Source organism: Balaenoptera ricei, chromosome 8, assembly GCF_028023285.1.
Source record: "Balaenoptera ricei isolate mBalRic1 chromosome 8, mBalRic1.hap2, whole genome shotgun sequence".
NCBI classification, from domain to species: Eukaryota; Metazoa; Chordata; class Mammalia; order Artiodactyla; family Balaenopteridae; genus Balaenoptera; species Balaenoptera ricei.
The window spans coordinates 75,356,578-75,379,686 of record NC_082646.1 but is presented as its reverse complement, the minus strand read 5'-3'; the positions used below and the strand labels follow the sequence as shown (position 1 = coordinate 75,379,686).

General features: G+C 36.7%; 1 protein-coding gene and 1 pseudogene across 2 annotated transcripts in view; one reads left to right on the top strand and one right to left on the bottom strand.

Moving 5' to 3' along the window:
- Positions 1-23,109, bottom strand: part of LOC132369883 (L-lactate dehydrogenase C chain) — a 48,898-nt gene that overhangs the window by 5,224 nt on the left and 20,565 nt on the right. For both annotated transcript variants that reach the window (XM_059929584.1, XM_059929585.1), the window contains 3 exons: positions 15,366-15,539; positions 13,310-13,427; positions 674-797 (listed from right to left, as the gene is read on the bottom strand). In XM_059929584.1, the coding sequence (XP_059785567.1) occupies positions 674-797; positions 13,310-13,427; positions 15,366-15,539 (416 nt within the window). The remainder of the gene's footprint in view (positions 1-673; positions 798-13,309; positions 13,428-15,365; positions 15,540-23,109) is intronic.
- On the top strand, positions 7,027-8,015 carry LOC132369882 (heterogeneous nuclear ribonucleoprotein A/B-like; annotated as a pseudogene).

Genomic DNA, 23,109 nt, shown 5'->3' with positions numbered 1-23,109 from the left:
TTGTCCCCTTCAAATCTGTTCCATCCATCACAGCCCCAGGAATCTTTTTAACAAAAAAAGATTGTAAAACCAGTCCCTTTCTTAAGTTCCTTTGGTGGCTTTCCATAGCTCTTATGGTAAGGACCCAAATCCCTTTATAAGACTTTCAGTGGCCTGACCCTGCTTACTTCCTCCAGCCTTATCATGTACTTCCCTTTGCTCCCTTTGCTCTGTGCATTTCAACAACTGACCTTTTTTTTTTTTTTTTCAGATCCTCAAGTGCTCTCCGCTTATATGTACCTCAGGTCCCCTACACATGTGTTCCCTCTGCTTGGAATATTAGTCCAGCCTTGCAAATTAACTTCTACTCATTATTCAGATTAGGTCATTTTACTTCCTTAGGAAATCTTCCCTAACCACCACAAACGCCCCCTCCGCAGAGTAAATTCTCTTCTTGTATACTCTAAGAACTTCGTAGTTTGTCATCATAGCACTTAACACAATGTGTTATTAAATATTTGCTTTTGTAATTGTTTTATTAAGTTCCTATCTTTCATTAAACTCTATGAGGTAAGGGCCTCTGTCTATTTTGTTCACCAACATATTCTCAAAATTTTGTATAATGCCTGGCACATAGTAAAGACTCAGCAATATCTAAACAAAGATGATCAGTGAAGATTCTATTTAAGCCTACCTTAACCATAGTGGAAACTGGATGCACTCTCCTGAGATTTTTCATAATTGATCCTACCAGATCTGTCACAGACAGTCCAACAGCCCAAGAGGTATACCCCTTCAGCTTGATAATCTCATAGGCACTACAGTTGTGGAAAGTAAGAAAATCAAATTCATGAGAAGTTGATTCAGAGAGAACATAATATTTTTCAAGCATCTGTTCTGAAGCAACCTACATGTCAATACCACTCTTAAAATTTTCTCAGAGATGTCTTCTTGAAATTATTTATGAATAGGCAATAAAATTTTCTATATTATTCTCATAAACTTCATTATTCACTTCAAATAATAATTCACACTTCATTTATCATAAAGGTGGAATATTAGGTCATTGTGTCACTCAAAATGAAACTTAGTTTTAAATTTTTTCTTAAATATCCAAACATAGAATCTGATCACCTTGAAAGTTAGCATATATATCTTGCTGACCACATAATATTGTTACTAAGGTGCCAATGTAAATTTAAATTTCATATAATTATAAGCCAAGTTACACATTTTTCCCAAGAATATATTATTAAATCAACAACATACTGAAGTATGGGGAAATGTTCATGATACATTTTCAAAGGAAAACAGCATAATCCTAAACATTATGTAATTTCTTATCTCAGCCTTGTAAAAAACATAATGCATTTTTATAGGAACTTTAGAATCATATCAATCCACCAAATTATTAATAGTGATTATTTTTGAGTGACAGGCTTACAGGTGAGATTATCTTCTTTTTAAAATTAATTAATTAATATTTTGGCTGCATTGAGTCTTCATTGCTGCACACGGGCTTTCTCTAGTTGCGGCGAGCGGGGGCTGCTCTTCATTGCGGTGTGTGGGCTTCTCATTGCAGTGGCTTCTCTTATTGCAGACCATAGGCTCTAGGCGCGTGGGCTCAGCAGTTGTGGCTCGTGGGCTCTAGAGTGCAGGCTCAGTAGTTGTGGCGCACGGGCTTAGTTGCTCCGCGGCATGTGGGATCTTCCCGGACTAGGGCTCGAACCCATGTCCCCTGCCTTGGCAGGCGGATTCTTAACCACTGCACCACCAGGGAAGCCCCGGGGTGACGTTATCTTCTTTATGCTTATGAATTTTCTTATTTTCTACAATAAATATGTATTTTATTTTTGCATTGCCACCAACAGCGATCTCGGGTTTGGATTGACAGTAAAACTCACAGGACAAAGAAGTTTTAACCTAGCTCTTAGTTTATATAGTTTTGAGAAAAGGATCCAGGACAAGAAACACAGAATGTACAGTATCATTATTTGTATCAGATGGTCTTGCAACTACCTAGGCACAGTTTCAAGGCCCCAGGACTGCACACAACACACTTGGTAGCAAATTACACTGATGTGTAAATGGACCAGCTCAACACAGGAAAGTTGGGCCTGGACTACACTTATTGTGGTGTCCTGTGATTTGACTATCAATCCAAAACCAGGGGCACTACTAGAGGCCATGAGGATTGATGTCAAAATTAAAATTAACTTTCAGATCCTCAATATAACCAAGACTCTGTGGGGTAAGTAAAAAGAAAGGAAGGAAAGTTTTGCCTAGAGATTGATTGACTAGTGGTGTATGAGTTGAAGAAAGCTTTGCAGTAGATAAGTGGGGACAAATCTTACCAGTAGAATCTGGATGACAGGCTTATCCTCTCAGGAATTAAAAAAAGGCCTTGAGAAAGAGAAGAGGGTTGAGAAGAAAATGGCTAAAAACATAATCCTTTAGTTGCTATTAACCATCCTAATGAAATTAAAACCGCTGGTGTAAAAAGGGAGGATAGAGAACAAGCAGTTTCAAGGCTGGTATTTTAAGACAAAAACTGACCCATGTTGTAAACTAAATGCTCTATTCAGAACCTGGAAAGACATCCTATTAAATCAGGATGTCACTCCCCTGCAATTGTTAGTTAGGCACTGGAAAATCAGAGGCTATAATATAAAAGAGTTGAGTCATTTTTAGATAAGTACCAGCAGTATCCTGAGGATTCTTTGTAACTATAGATCCTCTGCTAAATGAACAAGGGGCAAATAATTTAATGCTGGACACTGCATTGTTGAGAGGACTAACTGGAATGAGTACTGATCTGTAATGTGTTGCAGTGTTTGGTATTCAGATCATACAGGACTTCAGTGGAAAATGTGATCTTAATCACTATTCCCTTATAGCAATAGTGTTTCAAATGAAAAAGAAACTAACAGTCCCTGTAGTACAATCATCTGGGATTGGGCAGACAAAAGCCTAACACTGTGACCCCCCTATAAAGATGGGCTACTCCATGACATCTGGAAACCAGTATTGGCTAAAACATGTTCCTTAGTGGCTGGGTTATAACTGAGCCTCCAGATCAGTTAGATTCCTGCATTTACTGGGAAATGGCCTCTAGTGGTCCCTGTAACTGGAAATATATGGTACAATATATGGGTAAGGGACGTTTTTGTTAAGATATGAAATGATACTGTAATATTAACATAGGTTTCATTTGCTAGGCATTAATTTAATCTCTTATCCAAAGCTATGTGGCATAACAAAGGTTTGTAGGTCCCCTTAAGGAAATTTAAGAAAATGAAACATACCAATAAAAATTATCACAGTGAAAAGATATTTTGGGAGATTGACCTGAAACTTCCAATTGATGTGGAAATAGTTTGACTAGAAGAAGAAATAAATTTGCTTTAGAGAAACTGAACACACAAATGCATCTATCAATAACTTTAATAAGGTACAAGTGATAGTAAATAAAAGGGCAAAAAAAGATTGTCCAATTAGTTAAGAATTACCAAAACATCTGGTGAGGGATTTTGGTTACCTATTGGATCTTACAGATCCTGGTGATTATAGGTATACAAGCTTGTTTTTTTTCTATGTGTAAAATATTAGGACATGTTTGTCACAGGAACTATGAAGAATATATGATACAAAGATAATCACCCAGGTCATGGGTAAATGGTTAACAGCAGGTATGGACCCTTTCCAAAAAGGCAGGAGTATCTGGGAAGATGACTTTGAGTTGGCTTTTTCACAAAACAGTTTTCTAGGTTTAAAAATCTAGTTAAATACTTGAGGATTCTAGGAAGATGGAGAAGTAGGAAGCACCAGGAATCTATCTCCCCAACTAGACAATTACTGCACTGCCAGAATCTGTCTGATATAACTTTTGGGGGAACTCTGGAGTCTTCTGAAAGCTTGAGATTTCCAGGGGAAGGTTTGTATGTTAAACTGTGGTTAATTTCAGCCAATTTCAGCCCTTAGCAGAGTAGCAGGGCTGTTTGCATGTACCCAAAGCAGTCTGTGCACAGCCTGTGAAAAGCACCCTTTCCTCCAAATATCAGAGATCTGTTCTCTAATGACTGATTACTGCTTCTGATGACAGAGGTGTAGACAAAGAGGGCAAAGCCATTGTTGTTGCACCTCCCCACAACTGTTGCAAGCCTCTCCCCCTCTGGCTAAAGTAACCTCCAAGGAATGTAAAGGGCAGGCACCCTTTCCCTTAATATTTCTTTTTCCCCTCTTGGGAGCCAGACATTAAAGACCAGAACATACAAAAGCAGTTGCATATTTGGGGGAAATTAGAAAGTAACCACGTATGCCCAGGGAAAAGCACAGGCCTAGAAACAACCTCAAAGACCTTAAGAGTACACCTCAGGTTGGTCCCTGGCACAGAAGCAGCCTTCAACAATCAAAAAACAAAAGCAATAACAATAACAACAAAAACCCAGCAAACCCTGGGGAAGGGATAGAATCTGATAAAATTGTCATATTATTAGATTCAAACATCCAGTTTTCAACAACAACAACAAAAAATCACAAGGCATACAAAGAAATATAAAAGTATGGCCCATTCAAAGGAAAAAATGAATCAACAGAAACTGTCCCTGGGGGAAAAAAAACTGATGGCAGATATACTAGACAAAGACTTTAAAACAACTGTCTTAAAGACACTCAAAGAACTAAAGGAAGATGTAGAGGAAGTCAAGAAAATGATGCGTGAACAAAATGGAAATATCAATAAAGAAATATAAAACCTAATAAGAACCCCCACCCCCAAAATTCTAGAGCTGAAAAGCACAATAACTGAAATGAAAAAAATCACTAGATGGACTAAAAAACAGATTTGAGCAGGCAGAAGACAGAATCAGCAAACTTGAAGATAGGACAATGGAAATTACTGACTGAGGAACAGAAAGAAAAAAAGACTGAAGAAAAGTGAAAAATAAGATCATCAGCAGATTTCTCACCAGAAACTTTGGAGGCCAGAAGGTACTGGGCAGATATATTTAAAGTGATAAAAAGAAAACAACTGTCAACCAAGAATCATATCTTATATCCAGCAAAATTGTTCTTCAAAAGTGAGGGAAAAATTAAGACTTTGCCAAAGAAACAAAAGCTGAGGGAGTTCATCACCACTAGACCAGTCCTGCAAGAAATACTCAAGGCAGTCCTGCAGGGTGAAATAAACAGTAACTTGAAGCCATGTGAAAAAATAAAGATCTCAGTAAAGGTAAATGCATGGGCAGTTATAAAAGCTAGTAATATTTTAACAATGGTTTATACTTATACTTTTTGTTTTCTGCATAATTTAAGAGACTAAATACATTTTTAAAAAATTAGTCTAAAAGCTAGTATTACTGTGACTTTGGTGTGTAACTCCCATTTTCAAATTTAAGAAACAACTGCATTTAAAAGAATTATTAGTTTATATTTTGGGGCAAACAGTGTGTAAAGATGCAATTTTGTGACATCAACGATCAAAAGAGGTGAGGATGGAACTATGAAGAAGCAGAGGTTTTGTATGTTATTGAAGTTAAGCTGGTAGAAATTCAAATAAGAGTATTATAACTTTAGGGTGCTAAAGGTAATCCCCCATGGCAACCAAAATGAAAATAGCTATAATAGCTATAGGATATATACAAAAGAAAATGAGACAGGAGTTTAAATATTTCACTACAAAAAATAAACAAAAGAAGACAGTAATGCAGGAAATGAGAAACAAGAAGCTCTAAGGCATATAGAAAACAAATAGCGCAATGACAGAAGCCCCCCTTATCAGTAATTACTTTAAATGTAAACAAATTACACTCTCCAATCTAAAGAGACTGACAGAATGGATCAAAACACATGAGCCAAGTACATGCTGTCAACATGAAACTTACTTTAAAGCCAAAGACACAAATAGATTAAAAGTGAAAGAATGGAAAAAGATATTTTATGCAAATAGTAACCAAAAGGGAGCAGGGGTGGCTATACTAATGTCAGATAAAATAGACTTCAAATCAAAAAAGTTTACAATAGGCAAAGAAGGACATTACATACTAATTAGAGGTTCAAGAAAGAAAATGAAAGAAAATAAAACAATAATTATAAACATGTATGCATCTAATAGCAGACCATCGTGAAGCAAAAACTGACAAAATTGAAGGGAGAAATAGACAGTTCTACAATAACAATTGAAGACTTCAATACCTGACTTTCAATAATGGATAGATCAATCAAACAGAAGGTAAGTAAGGAAATAGAGAGTTCAACACCATAGACCAACTAGATCTAACAGACAAACAGAACACTTTACCCAACAACAACAGCATCTACATTCTCCTCAAGTGCACATGGGATATTTTCGAGAATAGACTATACGTTATGCCACAAATTAAGTCTCAATAGATTTAAAAAGACAGGCATCATACAAAGTATATTCTCTGACACAACAAGGTGAATTTAGAAATCAGTAACAGAAGTAACACTGGAAAATTCACAAATTTGTGGAAATTAAAAAGTACACTCTATAACAGCCTAATGGATCAAAGAAGAAAGCACAATGGAAATTAGGAAATACCTAGAGATGAATGAAAATGAAAACATAACATAAAACTTATTGGTCAGAGAGAAAGCAGTGCTAAAGGGTAAACTTATAGCCATATATGCTTACATTAAAAAACAAGAAAGATGTCAAATTAACAATCTAATGTTACAACTTAAGGAACTAGAAAACAAAGAACAAATTAAACCCAAATCTAGCAAATGGAAGTAAATAATAAAGATCAGAAATAACAAAACAGAGAATGGAAAAACAATAGAAAAAAATCAATGGTTCTTTGAAAAGATCAACAAATTGACAACTTTTAGCTAGATGAATTAAGAAAAAAGAGAGAAGACTCAAATTACTAAAATCAGAAATGAAAGTGGAGCCATTATTACTGATTCTAAGCATTACCCATTTACCAAGGCCAGACAAAGTCAGTATAAGAAAAAAACTAGAGGCAGAGGCACCACACAGGCCCGGGCAAGCTTCTGGGTTGGAGCTGCACGCCATGGCCTAGCATGTCGAAAGCGGGTGAGGAGCAGCCCATGGAGACAACGGGCGCCACCAACAACGGACACGAGGCCACCCCCGAAGGCGAGTCGCCGGCCGGCACCGGGGTCGTGGCAAGTGCTGAAGGCGGGAGCACAGCGCCCCAGGCTAGCAACCAGAATGGCAAGGAAGGCAACTAGATAAACGCCAGCAAGAACGAGAAGGATGTGGGAAAACTGTTCATTGGTGGCCTGAGCTGGGATACCAGCAAAAAGGACCTAAAGGACTATTTTACCAAATTTGGAGAGGTCGTTGACTGTACAATACAAATGGATCCCAACACTGGCTGGTCAAGAGGGTTTGGGTTTATCCTCTTCAAAGGTGCAGCCAGTGTGGAGAAGGTTCTAGATCAGAAGGAGCACAGACTGGATGGCTGTGTCACTGACCCCAAAAAAGCCATGGCCATGAAGAAAGAGCCAGTAAAGAAAATTTTTGTGGGGGGTCTGAATCCTGAAGCCACTGAGGAGAAGATCAGGGAGTACGTCGGCGAGTTTGGGGAGATTGAAGCCATTGAGCTTCCAATGGATCCAAAGTCGAACAAAAGACGAGCCTTTGTTTTTATCACCTTTAAAGAAGAGGAACCTGTGAAGAAAGTTCTGGAGAAAAAGTTCCACACCATCAGCAGAAGTAAGTGTGAAATCAAGGTGGCTCAGCCCAAAGAGGTTTATCAACAGCAGCAGTATGGCTCTGGGGGCCATGGGGGTGGCAACCAAGGGAACCGAGGCAGCGGTGGTGGTGGTGGAAGTGGAGGAGGTCAGAGTCAGAGTAGGAATCAGGGCTATGGCAGCTACTGGAACCAGGGCTACAGCTACCAGCAGGACTATGGACCCAGCTATGTCAGCTGTGACTACTCACCTTATGGCTATTAGGCCCCGGCTACGACTACAGTCAGGGTGGTACAAATTTTGGGAAAAGCCAGCAACACGGTGGCCATTAGAATAACTACAAGCCATACTGAGGCTTTGGCAGGAGTGCTCGACTGACCACACACACTTTGGATATCAAGTGAACACAATTATGTACCAAATTTCACTTGGCAAACTTTCTATGGCCTTTCCCATGTGCATCTTATTTAAAATTTCCCCCCTGGAAATCACTCTTCTATTTAATATTTCCAGAGCTCTAGTTATTTTAGGCAGTGAGCCTGTGGTGTCTCAAGAGGCCAGAGGGGCATTATGGGCTCATTTTTATTACCAGGTTACCCAGAACCAGATTGGAGTGTCTGCTTCCTGCTGCCGCTCTGCAGCCTGGACCTGTGGACCCTGGTTGTAAAGAGTAAATTGTATCTTAGGAAAAAAAAAAGAAAGAAGAGAAAAAAGAACTAGAGACCATTATCCCTTATGAACAATGAGGCAAAAATCCTCAACAAAATACTAGCAAACCAAATTCAACAGTATTTAATGGATTATACACCATGATTTATTCCTGGAATGCAAGGATGGTTCAACATACCAAAATCCACCAATGTAATACACCACATTAAGAGAATAAAGGAGGAAAACCACATTATTATCTCAACTGATGCATAAAAATCGTTTGACAAAATTCAACACCTTTTCATGATAAAAACACTCAAGAAACTAGGAATAGAAGGAAACTACCTCAACATAATAAAAGCCATATATGAAAAACCCACAGTGAAGGTCATACTCAACAGTGAAAAACTAAAAGCTTTTCCTTTAAGGTCAGGAATAAGGCAAGGATGCTCACTTTTGCCACTTCCATTCAACACAGTATTGCAAGTTCTATCCAGAGCAATTAGGTAAGAAAGAGAAATAAAAGGCATTCAAATTGGAAAGGAAGAAATGAAAGTATCCCTACTTATAGATGACATGATCTTACATGCAGAAAACTGTAAAGATTCTATACACACACACAAAAAAACTGCTGAACTAATAAATGAATTTGGTAAAGTAGCAGGATACAAAGTCAACATTAAAAAATTGCATTTCTATATAATGACAATGAACAATCTGAAAAGGAAATTAAGAAATCAATCCCATTTACAATAGCATCAAAAAGAATAAAATACTTAGGAATTAACTTAACCAAGGAGGTGAAAGACTTGTACAATGAAAACCATAAAACTTTGCTGAAAGAAATTAAAGAAGACATAAATAAATGGAAACACATCTTATGTTCATGGATTGGAGACTTAATATTATTAAGATGTTAATACTACCCCAAACCATCTATAGATTCAGTGAAATTCCCATCAAATTCCCAAAGATATTTTTTGCAGAAGTAGAAAAACCCACCCTAAAATTCATATGGAATCTCAAGAGACTCTAAAGAGCCAAAACAATCTTGAAAGCTGAAGGACTCACACTACCTGATTTCAAAACTTACTACAAAGCTACAGTAATCAAAACTGTATAGTACTGGTATCAAGACAAACATACAGACCCAATGGGATAGAATAGAAAGCCCAGAAATAAACCTACATATCTGATATTCAACTGATTTTCAAAAAGTGTGCCAAGACCATTGAATGGGAAAAGGGCAGTCTTTTCAACAAATGGTGCTGGAGAAACTGGATATCCACGTGCAAAAGATTAAAACTAAACCCTGACATAACAGCATTTTCAAAAATGAATTCAAAATGAATCAAAGATCTGAATGTAAGACCTAAAACTATGATACTCTTACATGAAAACATAGGGCAAAAGCTTCACGACATTGCATTTGGCAATGATTTCTTGGACAGAACACAAAAGGTAACAAGAGAAAAAACAGACAAATGGATTTCATGAAAATTTTTAAGTTTTGCACATCAAAGACACTATAAAAAGAGTAAAAAAAGAACCTATGGAATGGAAGAAAATATTTGTAAGTTATCTGATGAGAGATTAATATCCAGAATATAGACAGGACTCTTAAAACTCAACAACAACAACAATAACAACAAAACAAACAACCCAATTCAAAAGTGGGCAAAAGACTTGAACAGACATTTCTCCAAAGAAGATATACAGATGGCCTATTAGCACATGACAAAATGCTCAGCATCACTAATTAGGGAAATGCAAACCAAAACTACAATGAGATACCACCTCACATCCATTAGGATGACTACTATCAAGCAGAAAACAACAGGGCTTCCCTGGTGGCACAGTGGTTGGGAGTCCGCCTGCCAGTGCGGGGGACACGGGTTCGAGCCCTGGTCTGGGAAGATCCCGCATGCCGCGGAGCGACTGGGCCCGTGAGCCACAACTGCTGAGCCTGTGCGTCTGGAGCCTGTGCTCCGCAACAAGAGATGCCGCGATAGTGAGAGGCCCACGCACCGCGATGAAGAGTGGCCCCCGCTTGCCGCAACTAGAGAAAGCCCTCGCACAGAAAGGAAGTCCCAACACAGCCAAAAATAAATTAATTAATTTTAAAAAAATAAAATAAAGAGAAAAAAAAAAGAAAACAACAAGTGTTGGTGAGGATTTGGAGAAATTGGAATTCCTGTACACTACTAGTAGGAATGTAAAATGGTATAGCCACTGCGGAAAACAGTATGGTGATTCCTCAAAAAAACTAAAAATCGAATTACCACATGATACAGCAATTCCACTTATGGGTATATACCCAAAAGAACTGAAAGCAGGATCTTGTACACCCATGTTCATAGCAGCATTATTCACAATAGCTAAAGCATGGAAGCAACCCAAGAGTCCATCAAGAGACGAATGGGGCTTCCCTGGTGGCGCAGTGGTTGAGAATCTGCCTGCCAATGCAGGGGACACGGGTTCGAGCCCTGGTCTGGGAAGATCCCACATGCTGCGGAGCAACTAGGCCCGTGAGCCACAATTACTGAGCCTGCGCGTCTGGAGCCTGTGCTCCGCAACAAGAGAGGCCGCGATAATGAAAGGCCCACGCACCGCGATGAAGAGTGGCCCCCACTTGCCGCAACTAGAGAAAGCCCTCGCACAGAAACGAAGACCCAACACAGCCATAAATAAAATAAATAAATTAATTTAAAAAAAGAGACGAATGGATAAGCAATATGTGGTATATTTACATACAATAGAATATCATTCAGTTTAAAAAGGAAACTCTGACATATGCTATAACACGGATGAACCTTAAGGACATTATGCTAAGTGAAATAAACTAGCCACGAAAAGACAAATACTGTATGATTTCACTTATATGATAGAGTAGTCAAAATCATAGAAACAGAAAGTAGAAAGGTGGTAGCCAGCGCCTGGGGTGAGGGATTAATGGGGAGGGATTGTTTCATGGATACAGAGTTTCAGTCTTAAATTATGAAGAGTTATGAGATGGATGGTGGTATGGTTACAGAAGATTATGAATGGTTTTTATACCATTGAACTATACACTTAAAATGATTAAGATGGTAAATTTTATGTTATGTGTATTTTATCACAATTAAAGAAATAGGAAAAAAAATAAAATACATAAATTATTTATGTATAAATTATTTAAGATAAATGTGGAATAGTAATCGTAATGGAACAAGGTTATCAGCATTGCATATTATGTAACTCTTTTTAAAAAAAATTTATTTATTTATTTATATTTGGCTGCGTTGGGTCTTCATTTATTTATTTTTGGCTGCATTGGGTTTTCATTGCTACGCGCGGGCTTTCTCTAGTTGTGGAGAGCAGGGGCTACTCTTTGTTGCGGTGTGCGGGCTTCTCATTGCGGTGGCTTCTCTTGTTGTGGAGCACAGGCTTTAGGCATGCGGGCTTCAGTAGTTGTGGCACGTGAGCTCAGTAGTTGTGGCACACGGGCTTAGTTGCTCTGCGGCATGTGGGATCTTCCCAGACAAGGGATCGAAACTGTGTCCTCTGCATTGACAGGCAGATTCTTATCCACTGCGCCACCTGGGAAGCCCTATGTAACTCTTGATGTGTGCATTGCACCAGGACTAGAAGACTGGGAACAAGCATGCAAATCCTGAGACCTATGTGACAAGAACTGTATTAAAAACTGCTGGGACACAAAGGCAGTGGCTTTCCTGTGCTGGGGTAGTCTGCTCTCATCCGTTGCAACTGAGTGTGCCCCCTATAGTGATGGGGCCTGGAAGCTACACCTTAGCATTTGAAACACCTCCTGAAGTAAATGCTAATATTCCATACTGTGTTTTCTGTCCAGTATCCTTTCACTAAGCTAGATAAACTTAATGCTAGATTAAAGTCTATTATGTACTGTTAGTTTGACAGTCTGAACTCTAGACCACTATCGGTAGCCATGTACAATACTCATTTTATTTTATTTTTTGTAATTGTGGTAAAATTTGCCATTTAAACCATTTTAAGCATACAGTTCAATGGCATTAAGTACTTAAACAATGTTTTACCACCATTACCACCATCCTCTCCAGAACTTTTTCATCTTCCCAAACTGAAACTCTATACCCACTAAAGGGGTCATGTGCTTTAAGATCAGAAAATAATATAATTTATTTTTTTTAACTAAAAGTCATGTAGAGAATAAAACTAACCCATAATAACTTTTTTGTTATATTGTGTGCCTTTTTAGTCTCTGCCCTAATTCTTATACATTTTTGTAGGGTTGCTATCATAAATATACATTCAATAGACATGTGCTTTTGTAGATTTAATATTCCAGTTTTGAATATCCAAAAGTGATTTCTAAGTTCTATAATTTTACTAATATGTATCTTGGTTAAAGCATGAAGGAGAATCATGTATGCTATTCAGGGGATGTGTACAGAGTCAGACACTTCATTTATAAGTAAACCTAATTAGTTAACTTCTGATCATCTGCATCAGTTTCATGTTTCTTTTCATCAAGTCTTTTGAACTTAATCAGTTAATTAATCAGTTCTGGGTACCATTCTAAGCATTCTACACGTACTAAGTCATTTACTCTTCATAATAGCCCTCTAAGGTTGGCTCTATTACTATCCTCATTTTAAATATGAGGAAACTGAGCTTTCAATATTTTAAATAACCTCCCAATATCACACCACTAATAAATGGTGAAGCCAGGTTTGAAAAATCCTGAGCAACGTGGTTCCAAAGTCCATGCTCCTAATCACTATGCTATATTGCTCTCAAACATATATGACTTCTTATGAAGTGAGAAGTGTATTTTTCGATTTGAACAATGCTCCCCAAAAGAAAGCTATGCATTATGTATATCTGAATTTGGGGATTTTCAGAATGTTATTTATCTCACAAAAAGCAGAGATCAACTTTTATACTTTTTGTCTGCAAAATTTGTTCTTACAATAGATTATTAAGGCACTAAGAAAGTGAATGACTATAATGTTACCTTCCAACAACTTGCTTATGGATATTTTTCCACTGGTCCTTGTCTGAATCAGTTCCTAACTTAGGGTCTAGAGTCTTCAGAGCAACACCAGCAACGTTTACTCCACTCCATAAGGGCACTGAAAGAAATAAATCTCAGAAGGAACTCTTCTTGCCAGTACTGCATCAGTTGTTTAAGTTCAGTGGGTTTTTTAAGAATAAAGTTAGGTTACTACCTTACGCCATATATAAAAATAAGTTTCAAATAGACAAAAGAGGTAAATGTAAAAAATAAAATTATAAAGCATTATAAAACATGTAGTAGAATTTACTTGTAATTGTGTAATAAGGAGGCATTTTAAGCAAGACACAAATATAGAATCCACAAAGAAAATAATCTATAAGAAATGATAAAATATTATAAGAGGGAAAAGAGCAATAAATTAATACCATACTATTAAACCATACATGGTTTTTTAAAAATAAAATCATGGAATACTAAATGGGAGAAATTAAAACATATCTGGCAAAATAACTTTTTTTTAAAATATAAATTTATTTATTTATTTATTTATTTATTTATTTTTGGCTGTGTTGGGTCTTAGTTGCTGCACGTGGGCTTTCTCTAGTTGCGGTGAGCGGGGGCTACTCTTCGTTGCAGTGTGCAGGCTTCTCACTGTGGTGGCTTCTCTTGTTCTGAAGCACGGGCTCTAGGCGCACAGGCTTCAGTAGTTGTGGCACGTGGGCTCAGTAGTTGTGGCTCACGAGCTCTAGAGCACAGGCTCAGTAGTTGTGGCGCACGGGCTTAGTTGCTCTGTGGCACGTGGGATCTTCCCGGACCAGGGCTCGAACCCGTGTCCCCTGCATTGGTAGGCAGATTCTTAACCACTGCACCACCTGGGAAGCCCACAAAATTACTTTTAATAATTTTCAGGAGGAAGAGCTAAGACAATAACACATGCCAACAGGGTCAAATTAAGGCACTAGTCAAAGAAATATTTGTTTAAGTCAAATCAAAAGTATTTATTATACTACGACCCTTGAAGTATAAAGAAAAGAGAAGGGCTCATTAAATGTTTTGAATAAACAAATGGATGATTGAATAAATGAACAAATGGTGCCTATTCTCAACAAGTCTATTGGCATTATGGAAAGAAAACTTACACATATGACATAATTAGAGAACACTGTAAGTATAAAGTTCTAATTGTATAGAAGAGATTAAATGTTTAAGTTAAAAAAAGAAAATGGTTCGTGTGACCTAAGTAATAGCTTAAATCACATATTAAGCAATTTTATTTCTATGAAAAGTCAGGGAAAAACAAATCTATACAGTCAGAAAGTAGATTAATGGTTGCCTGGGGCTAGAGTGGGGGTGAGTGCAGGAGTGGGAGTTTTTTGGGGTGATGAAAATTTTCTACAATTAGATTGTGGTGACAGTTGCACAACTCTGAATAAAAAGCCAGTGAATAATACACTTTAAATGGGTAAAGTTTATGGGATGTGTTTTATATCTTAATAACTCTGTTTTTAAAATCACAATGAAACTGCTCCAGACAAACACTCGTTGACTTTTAAAATAGCTATATGGGCTTCCCTGGTGGCGCAGTGGTTGAGAGTCTGCCTGCCAATGCAGGAGACACGGGTTCGCGCCCTGGTCTGGGAAGATCCCACATGCCGCGGAGCAGCTGGGCCCGTGAGCCACAATTACTGAGCCTGTGCATCTGGAGCCTGTGCTCTGCAACAAGAGAGGCCGCGATAGTGAGAGGCCCGTGCACCGCGATGAAGAGTGGCCCCCGCTTGCCGCAACTAGAGAAAGCCCTCGCACAGAAACGAAGACCCAACACAGCCATAAATAAATAAATAAATAAATAAATAAAATTTTAAAATAGCTATATGCTCTATGCACTATTTTATAAGAGGTAGCTAAATCAATGACACAAAAGACTGAAAGTAAAGGAATAGAAAAAGTTAGTAATATGCCAAAAAAATAAGTGCTGTACAGCTATATTTAAGGAAAAAAAGCATTATTAAAGATAAGAAGTGTGATAATATAATGATAATGAGTTTACACTTACCACTTGAATCACCATGTTCTCCAATAATCCAACCATGGCAGCTTGTGGGATGTACACCCAACTTCTCTCCAATTAGGTAACGAAAACGGGCAGAGTCTAGATTACAACCACTTCCAATTACACGAGTTGCAGGTAAGCCACTTATCTTCCAGACAACGTAAGTCAAAATATCCACTAGGAAGAAAAATTTCTTGTTAGAAAAAGATTCATAGTAACTTCCTTTTACAATTTGATTTTTTGAATAGATAGACCAATTGTCTTAGAATCAGATACAGATTCATTACAGAGTTCAAAATGAAGCAAATCAACAAAAACAAAAAGATAATCTCTCAATGGGTTTTTAAAAGATTAAATTATTCACCATCAGAATTTTAAAACAAAAGATTCTTTTTTGAAATAACATATGTGCCTACCTGTATACTTAATAATCAGTGAATTATACCTCTTTAAGATCACCTAGATTTTTCCTCTCCATCACCACAGCCTCATCTAAACTATCAGAATCTCCTACCTAGAATAAGGTCACGTGCAGGCTTAGGGCTGTATGCAGGTGAGTGCATGCTCAGGAAAAACATGAGAAGATCCTAAACTTTAGCTCTGTCTAACCATGAGGCTCTGTGAAAGCAGGAAGTGAAGGCTAAGGCACAGTTATAAACTGCCTGGCTAAGTGTTGAAGGCATGCCCCAACTTGCACACAGAGCCATCCAGCAAAGACTGGGAGATATCTTTTGGTTCCAAATATTTAAGGAAAGTTCTGTCCAATCACTGGCTGACAACTAAACAAATAGAACAAAGGCTTCTGTGTTCATGTGTAATAAAGAATACAGATGACAGAATTAATTCATAAAAGTCATGAAACAAACAAACTACAAGCATCAGCAAAGCAAACCCTGGGAGGGAAGAATTTGACTTACAGAGTTTTCTTGCTATACATTTTTTTTTTGCTATACATTTTTAATGTCCAGTTTTCAACAAAATAATTATGAGGCATTAAACAAAATAAGGAAATATGGATCATACAAAGGAAAAAAAGCAATCAATAGAAACTGTCCCTGAGTAAGCCCAGATATTGAACAACTATCCTATCTTCAAGTCCACTGATTCTTTCTTCTGCCTTCTCAATCTGCTGTTTTGCCCCTCCAGTTAATTTTCACTTCAGTTAAGTTTTTAACCTCAGAATTTCTATTCAGTTTTTAAAAAATAATTTCTATCTATTAATATTCACTATTTGGTGAGACATCAGTCTCATATTTCCTTTTGTTCTTTAGACATTGTTTGCTTTAATTCTTTAAACATAGTTAAAACAGCTGATGTAAAGTATTTGATAAATCTTTATTCAATTACTCTGGCTAGAATTTCTAGCATGATGTTGAACAGAAGTGGTGAAAGGAAGCCTCACTGCCTCGTTCCTGGTCTCAGGGGGAAAACCATTTAGTCTTTCACCACTGAGTATAAGCCGAGCTGTGGGTTTTTCATAAATATCTTTTATGAGGTTGAAGAAATTTCCTTTTATTCATAAGTTTACTAAGAGATTATTTTTCAAAATCATAATTCAGTGTAGAATTTTCTTTAATGTTTTTTCTGCATTATTGGCCCTTTTATCATTATATAATATTCTTCTTTGTCTCCATTATTGGCCCTTTTATCATTATATAATATTCTTCTTTGTCTCCAGCAATAATTTTTGTGTTAAAGTCTAATTTCTGTGATATCAGTATAGCCACTCCAGCTCTCTTTTGGTTCCTGTTTGTATGAAATATCTTTTTCTATCCTTTTACTTTCAGCTTATTTGTGTCTTCAGTTTTTTTTCCCTTTTTTTTCAATTTTTATTGGAGTACAGTTGATTTATAGTGTTGTGTTAGTTTCAGGCATACAGCAAAGTGAATCAGTTATACATATACATATATCCACTCTTGTTTTTTTTTGTTGTTGTTTAGATTCTTTTCCCATATAGTCCATTACAGAGTACTGAGTAGAGTTCCTTGTGCTATACAGCAGGTTCTTATTAGTTATCTATTTAATATATAGCAGTGTGTATATGTCAATCCCAGTCTCCCAATTTATCCCTCCCCTCCCCTTCTACTCTGGTAACCATAAGTTTGTTTTCTACATCCATGACTTTACTCCTGTTTTGTAAATAAGTTCATTTGTACTCTTTTTTTTTTTTTTTTAGATTCCACATATAAGCGATATCATATGATACTGGTTTTTCTGTGTCTGACTTACTTCATTCAGTATGACAATCTCTAGGTCCACCCATGTTGCTGCAAATGGCATTATTTTGTTCTTTTTTATGGCTGAGTAATATTCCATTGTATATATGTACCACATCTTCTTTATCCATTCCTCTGTTGATGGACATTTAGGTTGCTTCCATGTCCCGGCTATTGTAAATAGTGCTGCAGTGAACACTGGGGTGCATGTATCTTTTCAAATTACAGTTTTCTCTGGGTATATGCACAAGAGTGGGATTGCTGGGTCATACGGTATTTCTATTTTTAGTATTTTAAAGAACCTCCATACTGTTCTCCATAGTGGCTGTACCAATTTACATTCCCACCAACAGTGTAGGAGGGCTCCCTTTTCTCCACACCCTCTCCAGCATTTACTGTCTGCAGATTTTGTGTCTTTAAATCTAAAGTGAGCCACTTATAATTAGGCAAGAAAAAGAAATAAAACACATCCATATTGGAAATGAAGAAGTAAAACTATCTCTATCTGCAGGTGACATCATCCTATATATGGAAATCCTAAAGAATACACAAACACACAGGCACCAAAAAAACCTATTAGAGCTAACAAATAAATTCAGTAAAGTTGCAGGATACAAGATCAACACTCAAAAATCAGTTGTATTTCTATACACCAGCAATGAACGATCAAAGAAGGAAAATAAGAAAACAATTCAATTTTCAGTATAGAGTCAAAAATAATAAAGTACTTAGGAATAAATTTAATGAAGGAAGTACAAAACTTGTACACTGAAAACTACAAAACATTGCTGAAAAAAATTAAAGAGGAAATAAATAAATGGAAACACATCCCATGTTCATGGATTGGAAAAATTACTACTGTTAAGGTAGCAATACTCCCCAAATCAATTTACAGTTTCAGCTCAATCCCTATTAAAATTCCAAAGGCCTTTTATGCAGAAATGGAAAAGCCAATCCTAAAATGCATATGAATTCACAAAGGTCCCTAAAGAGTGAAAACAATCTTGAAAAGGAAAAGCAAAGCTAAAGGACTCACACTTCCTGATTTCAAAACTTACTACAGAGCTACAGTAATCAAAACAGTATGCTACTGGCATAAGGATGGACATATCATTCAATGGAACAGAATTAAGAGTCCAGAAATAAACCCATTTACTATGGTCAATTGATTTTAGCAAGGGTGCTAAGACAATTCCATGGGGAAAAAATAATCTCTTCAACAAATTTTGGGACAACTGGATCTACATGCAAAAGAATGAAGCTTGATCCTTACCTCACACCACGTACAAAGTTAATTCAAAATGGATCAAAGACCTAAATAAGAGCTGGAAATATAGAGTAAACCTTCATAACTTTGGATTTGGTAATGATATCTTGGGTATGACACCAAAAGGAAAAATAATTAAATTGGACTTCATCAAAATTAAACATTTTTGTGCATCAAAGTATACTATCAAGAGAGTGAAAAGGCAGCCCACAGAATGGGGGAATATATTTGTAAATCATATATCTGCTAAGAGTCTTGTATCCAGATTATACAAAGAACTCTTATTACTCAACAACCAAAAGACAAACAATGCAATTTTAAAATGAGCAAAGAACTCAAATAGATATTTCCCCAAAGAAGATGTACAAATGGCTAACAAGCACTGAAAAGATGCTCAATGTCATTAGGCACTAGGGAAATGTAAATCAAAACCACAATGAGATACCACTTCACATCCACTAGGAGAGCTAAAATTAAAAAATAGAGAAAGTTTACAAGTGTTGGTGGGGATATGGAGAACTGGAACATTTATAAATTGCTGGTGGGAATGTAAATACAGCCACTATGGAAAACAGTTTGGCAGTTACTCACTAAGTAAACATAGAATTACCGTATGACCCAATATTTCTACTCGTAGGTATATACCCAAAAGAGTTGAAAACAAGTGTTCAAGTAAAAGTTTGTACATGAATAGTAGCACTATTCACAATAGCTAAAAAGTAGAAACAACTCAAATGTCCATCAAGTGATGAATAGATAAATACAATATGGTATAGCTATACAGTAGAATATTATTCAGTCATAAAAAGGAATGAAGTGCTGATGCATGCTGAAACATGGATGAACTCTAAAAATATTACTAAGTGAAAGAAGACAAAGACAAAAGGACACATGTTGTATGATCCCATCTATATTAAATATCCAGACTAGGCAAATCCATAGACACAGAAAGCAAATTAGTGGTTTCCTGGGTATGAAGAGAGGGGAAATGGGAAGTGACTGCTTAATGGGAACAGGGTTTCCATTTTAGGTGATGTAAAATCTGGGCATTAGACAGTTGTAGCAGTTGCACAAAATAAAATGTACTTAATGCCACTAAATAATATACTTTAAAATGTTTAAAATGGTAAACTTATGTATATTTTCCCACAATAAAAAAATAGACTTTCACTCAAAAATTTTTACTAGAGACAAAGAAAGACATTATATAATGGTAAAAAGGTCAATAGATGCTGAGGAAAAAAGCATTTGACAAAATTCAACACCCATTCATGATTTTAAAAAAACTTTCTGAAACTATGAAGAAAAGAAAATTTAATGAAAAACCCATATTAAACATCAAACTCAATGATAAAAGACTGACTAGAGTCCCCATGAGATAAGGAACTAGGCAAGTATGTCCACTTTCAACACTTGTTGTGCAAAGGTGACATGCACAAATACCACTAACACCAGAGGCTATAGATATAAACAATGTTTATTGAAGAAAATCTTAGAAGGAGAGAAGTAGGGAACCACACTCTGTACACTGAATTCTCTTTATTCCACAGTATAGGTTAGGCACAGATCTTCTGTATACAAAATTGCCGAGGGAAGAGAAGCCTCCTTTGGCTGGCAAGCAGGATGTTCTCTTGAAACTCCTACAAGAGCAAGAGTGAGCCCCACCACCTCACTATGTTACACATTTATACGTTAGCTTTGGAGGGAATGGAAACCCCTAGTTTCCTTAAGTAACAAAAAATTTATCAAGGGATAGCTGGATTCAGGAACAATGGTAAGAAGTATGCATTTCCAGGGCCAAGGTCTACATACCAAAGTCCCCAAAAAGAACCATGCATGCCGGGACTTCCCTGGTGGCGCAGTGGTTAAGAATCCGCCTGCCAATGCAGGGGACACGGGTTCGAGCCCTGGTCCGGGAAGATCCCACAGGCTGCGAAGCACCTAAGCCCGTGGGCCACAACTACTGAGCCTGTGTTCTAGAGCCCGTGAGCCACAACTACTGAAGCCCACGCGGCCTAGAGCTCGTGCTCCACAACAAGAGAAGCCACTGCAATGAGAAGCCTGTGCGCTGCAACGAAGAGTAGCCCCTGCTCGCCACAACTAGAGAAAGCCCACGCGCAGCAACGAAGACCCAATGCAACCAAAATAAACAAATAAAATTTTTTAAAAATCTTGAAAAAAAAAAAAAGAACCATGCATGCCAGGAATGCTGACAACAGTTTAAGGCCTTGCTGTCCCTCCACAGGCTGGCTCAGTTCAGCTGATTCAGCTGTTAAGCTACTGAAAGGAAGGAGGAAATGAGTTTCCAGGGTCATACAGATTTGCCTCTCCTCGTTACCAATATTCATCACTGTACTGGAAGTCCTAACCAGTGAAATGAGGCAAGAAAATAAAAAGATCTTCAAATTGGAAAGGAAGAATTAAAAGAATTAAAACCAGTAAATGGTTTGAAGATGACATGATAACATACAGGGAATATCCTAAGAATATAAAGAGAATTACTAGAATTAATATGTGAATTTAGCAATGTTTCAAGATACAAGGTCAATACATAAAAAACAACAGTATTTCTATATGCTAGCAATTAAACAATTAGAGAATGAAATGTTAAGACAACTCCTTTTATAATAGCATCGAAAATATGAAATATTTAAGGATAATTTAACAAAATTTGCGTAAGATATAACATTGCTAAAAGAAAATAAAGAAGACTTAAATAAATGAAGAGATATGCCATATTCATGGATTGGAAGACTCAATAGTGTTAAGATACCAGTCTCTCCAATTTATCTACAGCCAGCATGTGTTTGTATAGAAACTGATAAGCTAATTCTAAAATTTATGTTAAAATGCAAACAACACATAATATCCAAAGTAAGTTTAGAAAAGAAGAACAAAGAGAATTTATACTAATTTAAAGAGTTAGTGTAATCAAGGTGATGTGTAATAACAAAAGAATATATATGGAAATCAATGTAGAAAATAAGGAATCCAGAAGTAGACCCACATATATGATAATTTTCAACAAAGTTGTCACAGCAATTCAGATGTGAAAAAAGCATTTTCAACAAATGTTGTGAAAACTGGATATTACCATTGAAAAAAATGAGTATCAATACTTACTTTACATTAAACACTAAAATTTATATGAAAATTAATCACCATCCTAAATATAAAAGATAAAACTATCAAACTTATATAGGAGAAAATCTTCAGACTTAGGGTAGGCAAAGGGTTCTTAACTAGGAGTCAAAAGAGCATAAAGCACAAATAAGAAATTGATAAACTAGACTTCACCAAAATTAAAAACTTTACTCATTGAAAGATATCATTAACATTAAGAACACAAAAAGGCAAGCCACAGACGGAGAGAACCTATATGCGATACTTAATATCTGACAAGAGACCTGTATTCAGTATATATAAAGAACTCCTATAATTTAATAATTAAAAGACAAAAGATCTAAGTTTTAAACAGGGGCAAAATATTTGAAGAGACCCTTCACAAAAGAAAACATACTAATATTCAATGAACACATGAAAAGATTCTCAACATCTTTAATTATGAAGGCAATACAAATTAAAACCATAATGATATTGGAATGGCTAAAATTGAAAAGACTGACAATACCAAATGTTGACAAGAATGTGGAGCAAGAATGTGGAGAACTCTCTTGCAGTGCTAATAGGAATGTAAAATGGAACAATCACTTTGAAAATCTGTTTGGCAGCTTCTAATAGAGTTAAATATATATCTACCATATAACCCATCTATTTTGCTCCCAGGTATTTACTCGAAGAAATAATGATTATATCCATGCAAACACTTGTTCAAAAATGTTTACAGCAGCTTTATTCATAATAGTCAAAAGCTAGAAATAACCTAAATATATGCAACTGGTGAATGGATAAGCAAAAAAGTATTTAAAATGCATAAACAAAAGAATAATCACTCTTCATCCATAAAAAGGAACAAATCACTGATACTCCCAACAATATGGATGAATTCTGAAAAAGTCATGCTGGTAAGAGAAGCCAGACAGAAAAGATTCAGTATGATTCCACTCATTTGAAATTCCATAAAAGGGGGCCAGAGGTGGAACAAGGGATGGACTGCAAAGGAGCACAAGAAAACTTTAAGAGATAATGGAGATGTTCTTATCTTGATTATGGTAGTGGTTTCATGGGTGATTACATCTATCAAAACTCATTGTGGAATGATGGCAGCAAAATGGCCCAATAAGACATACCTCACTCATAACCC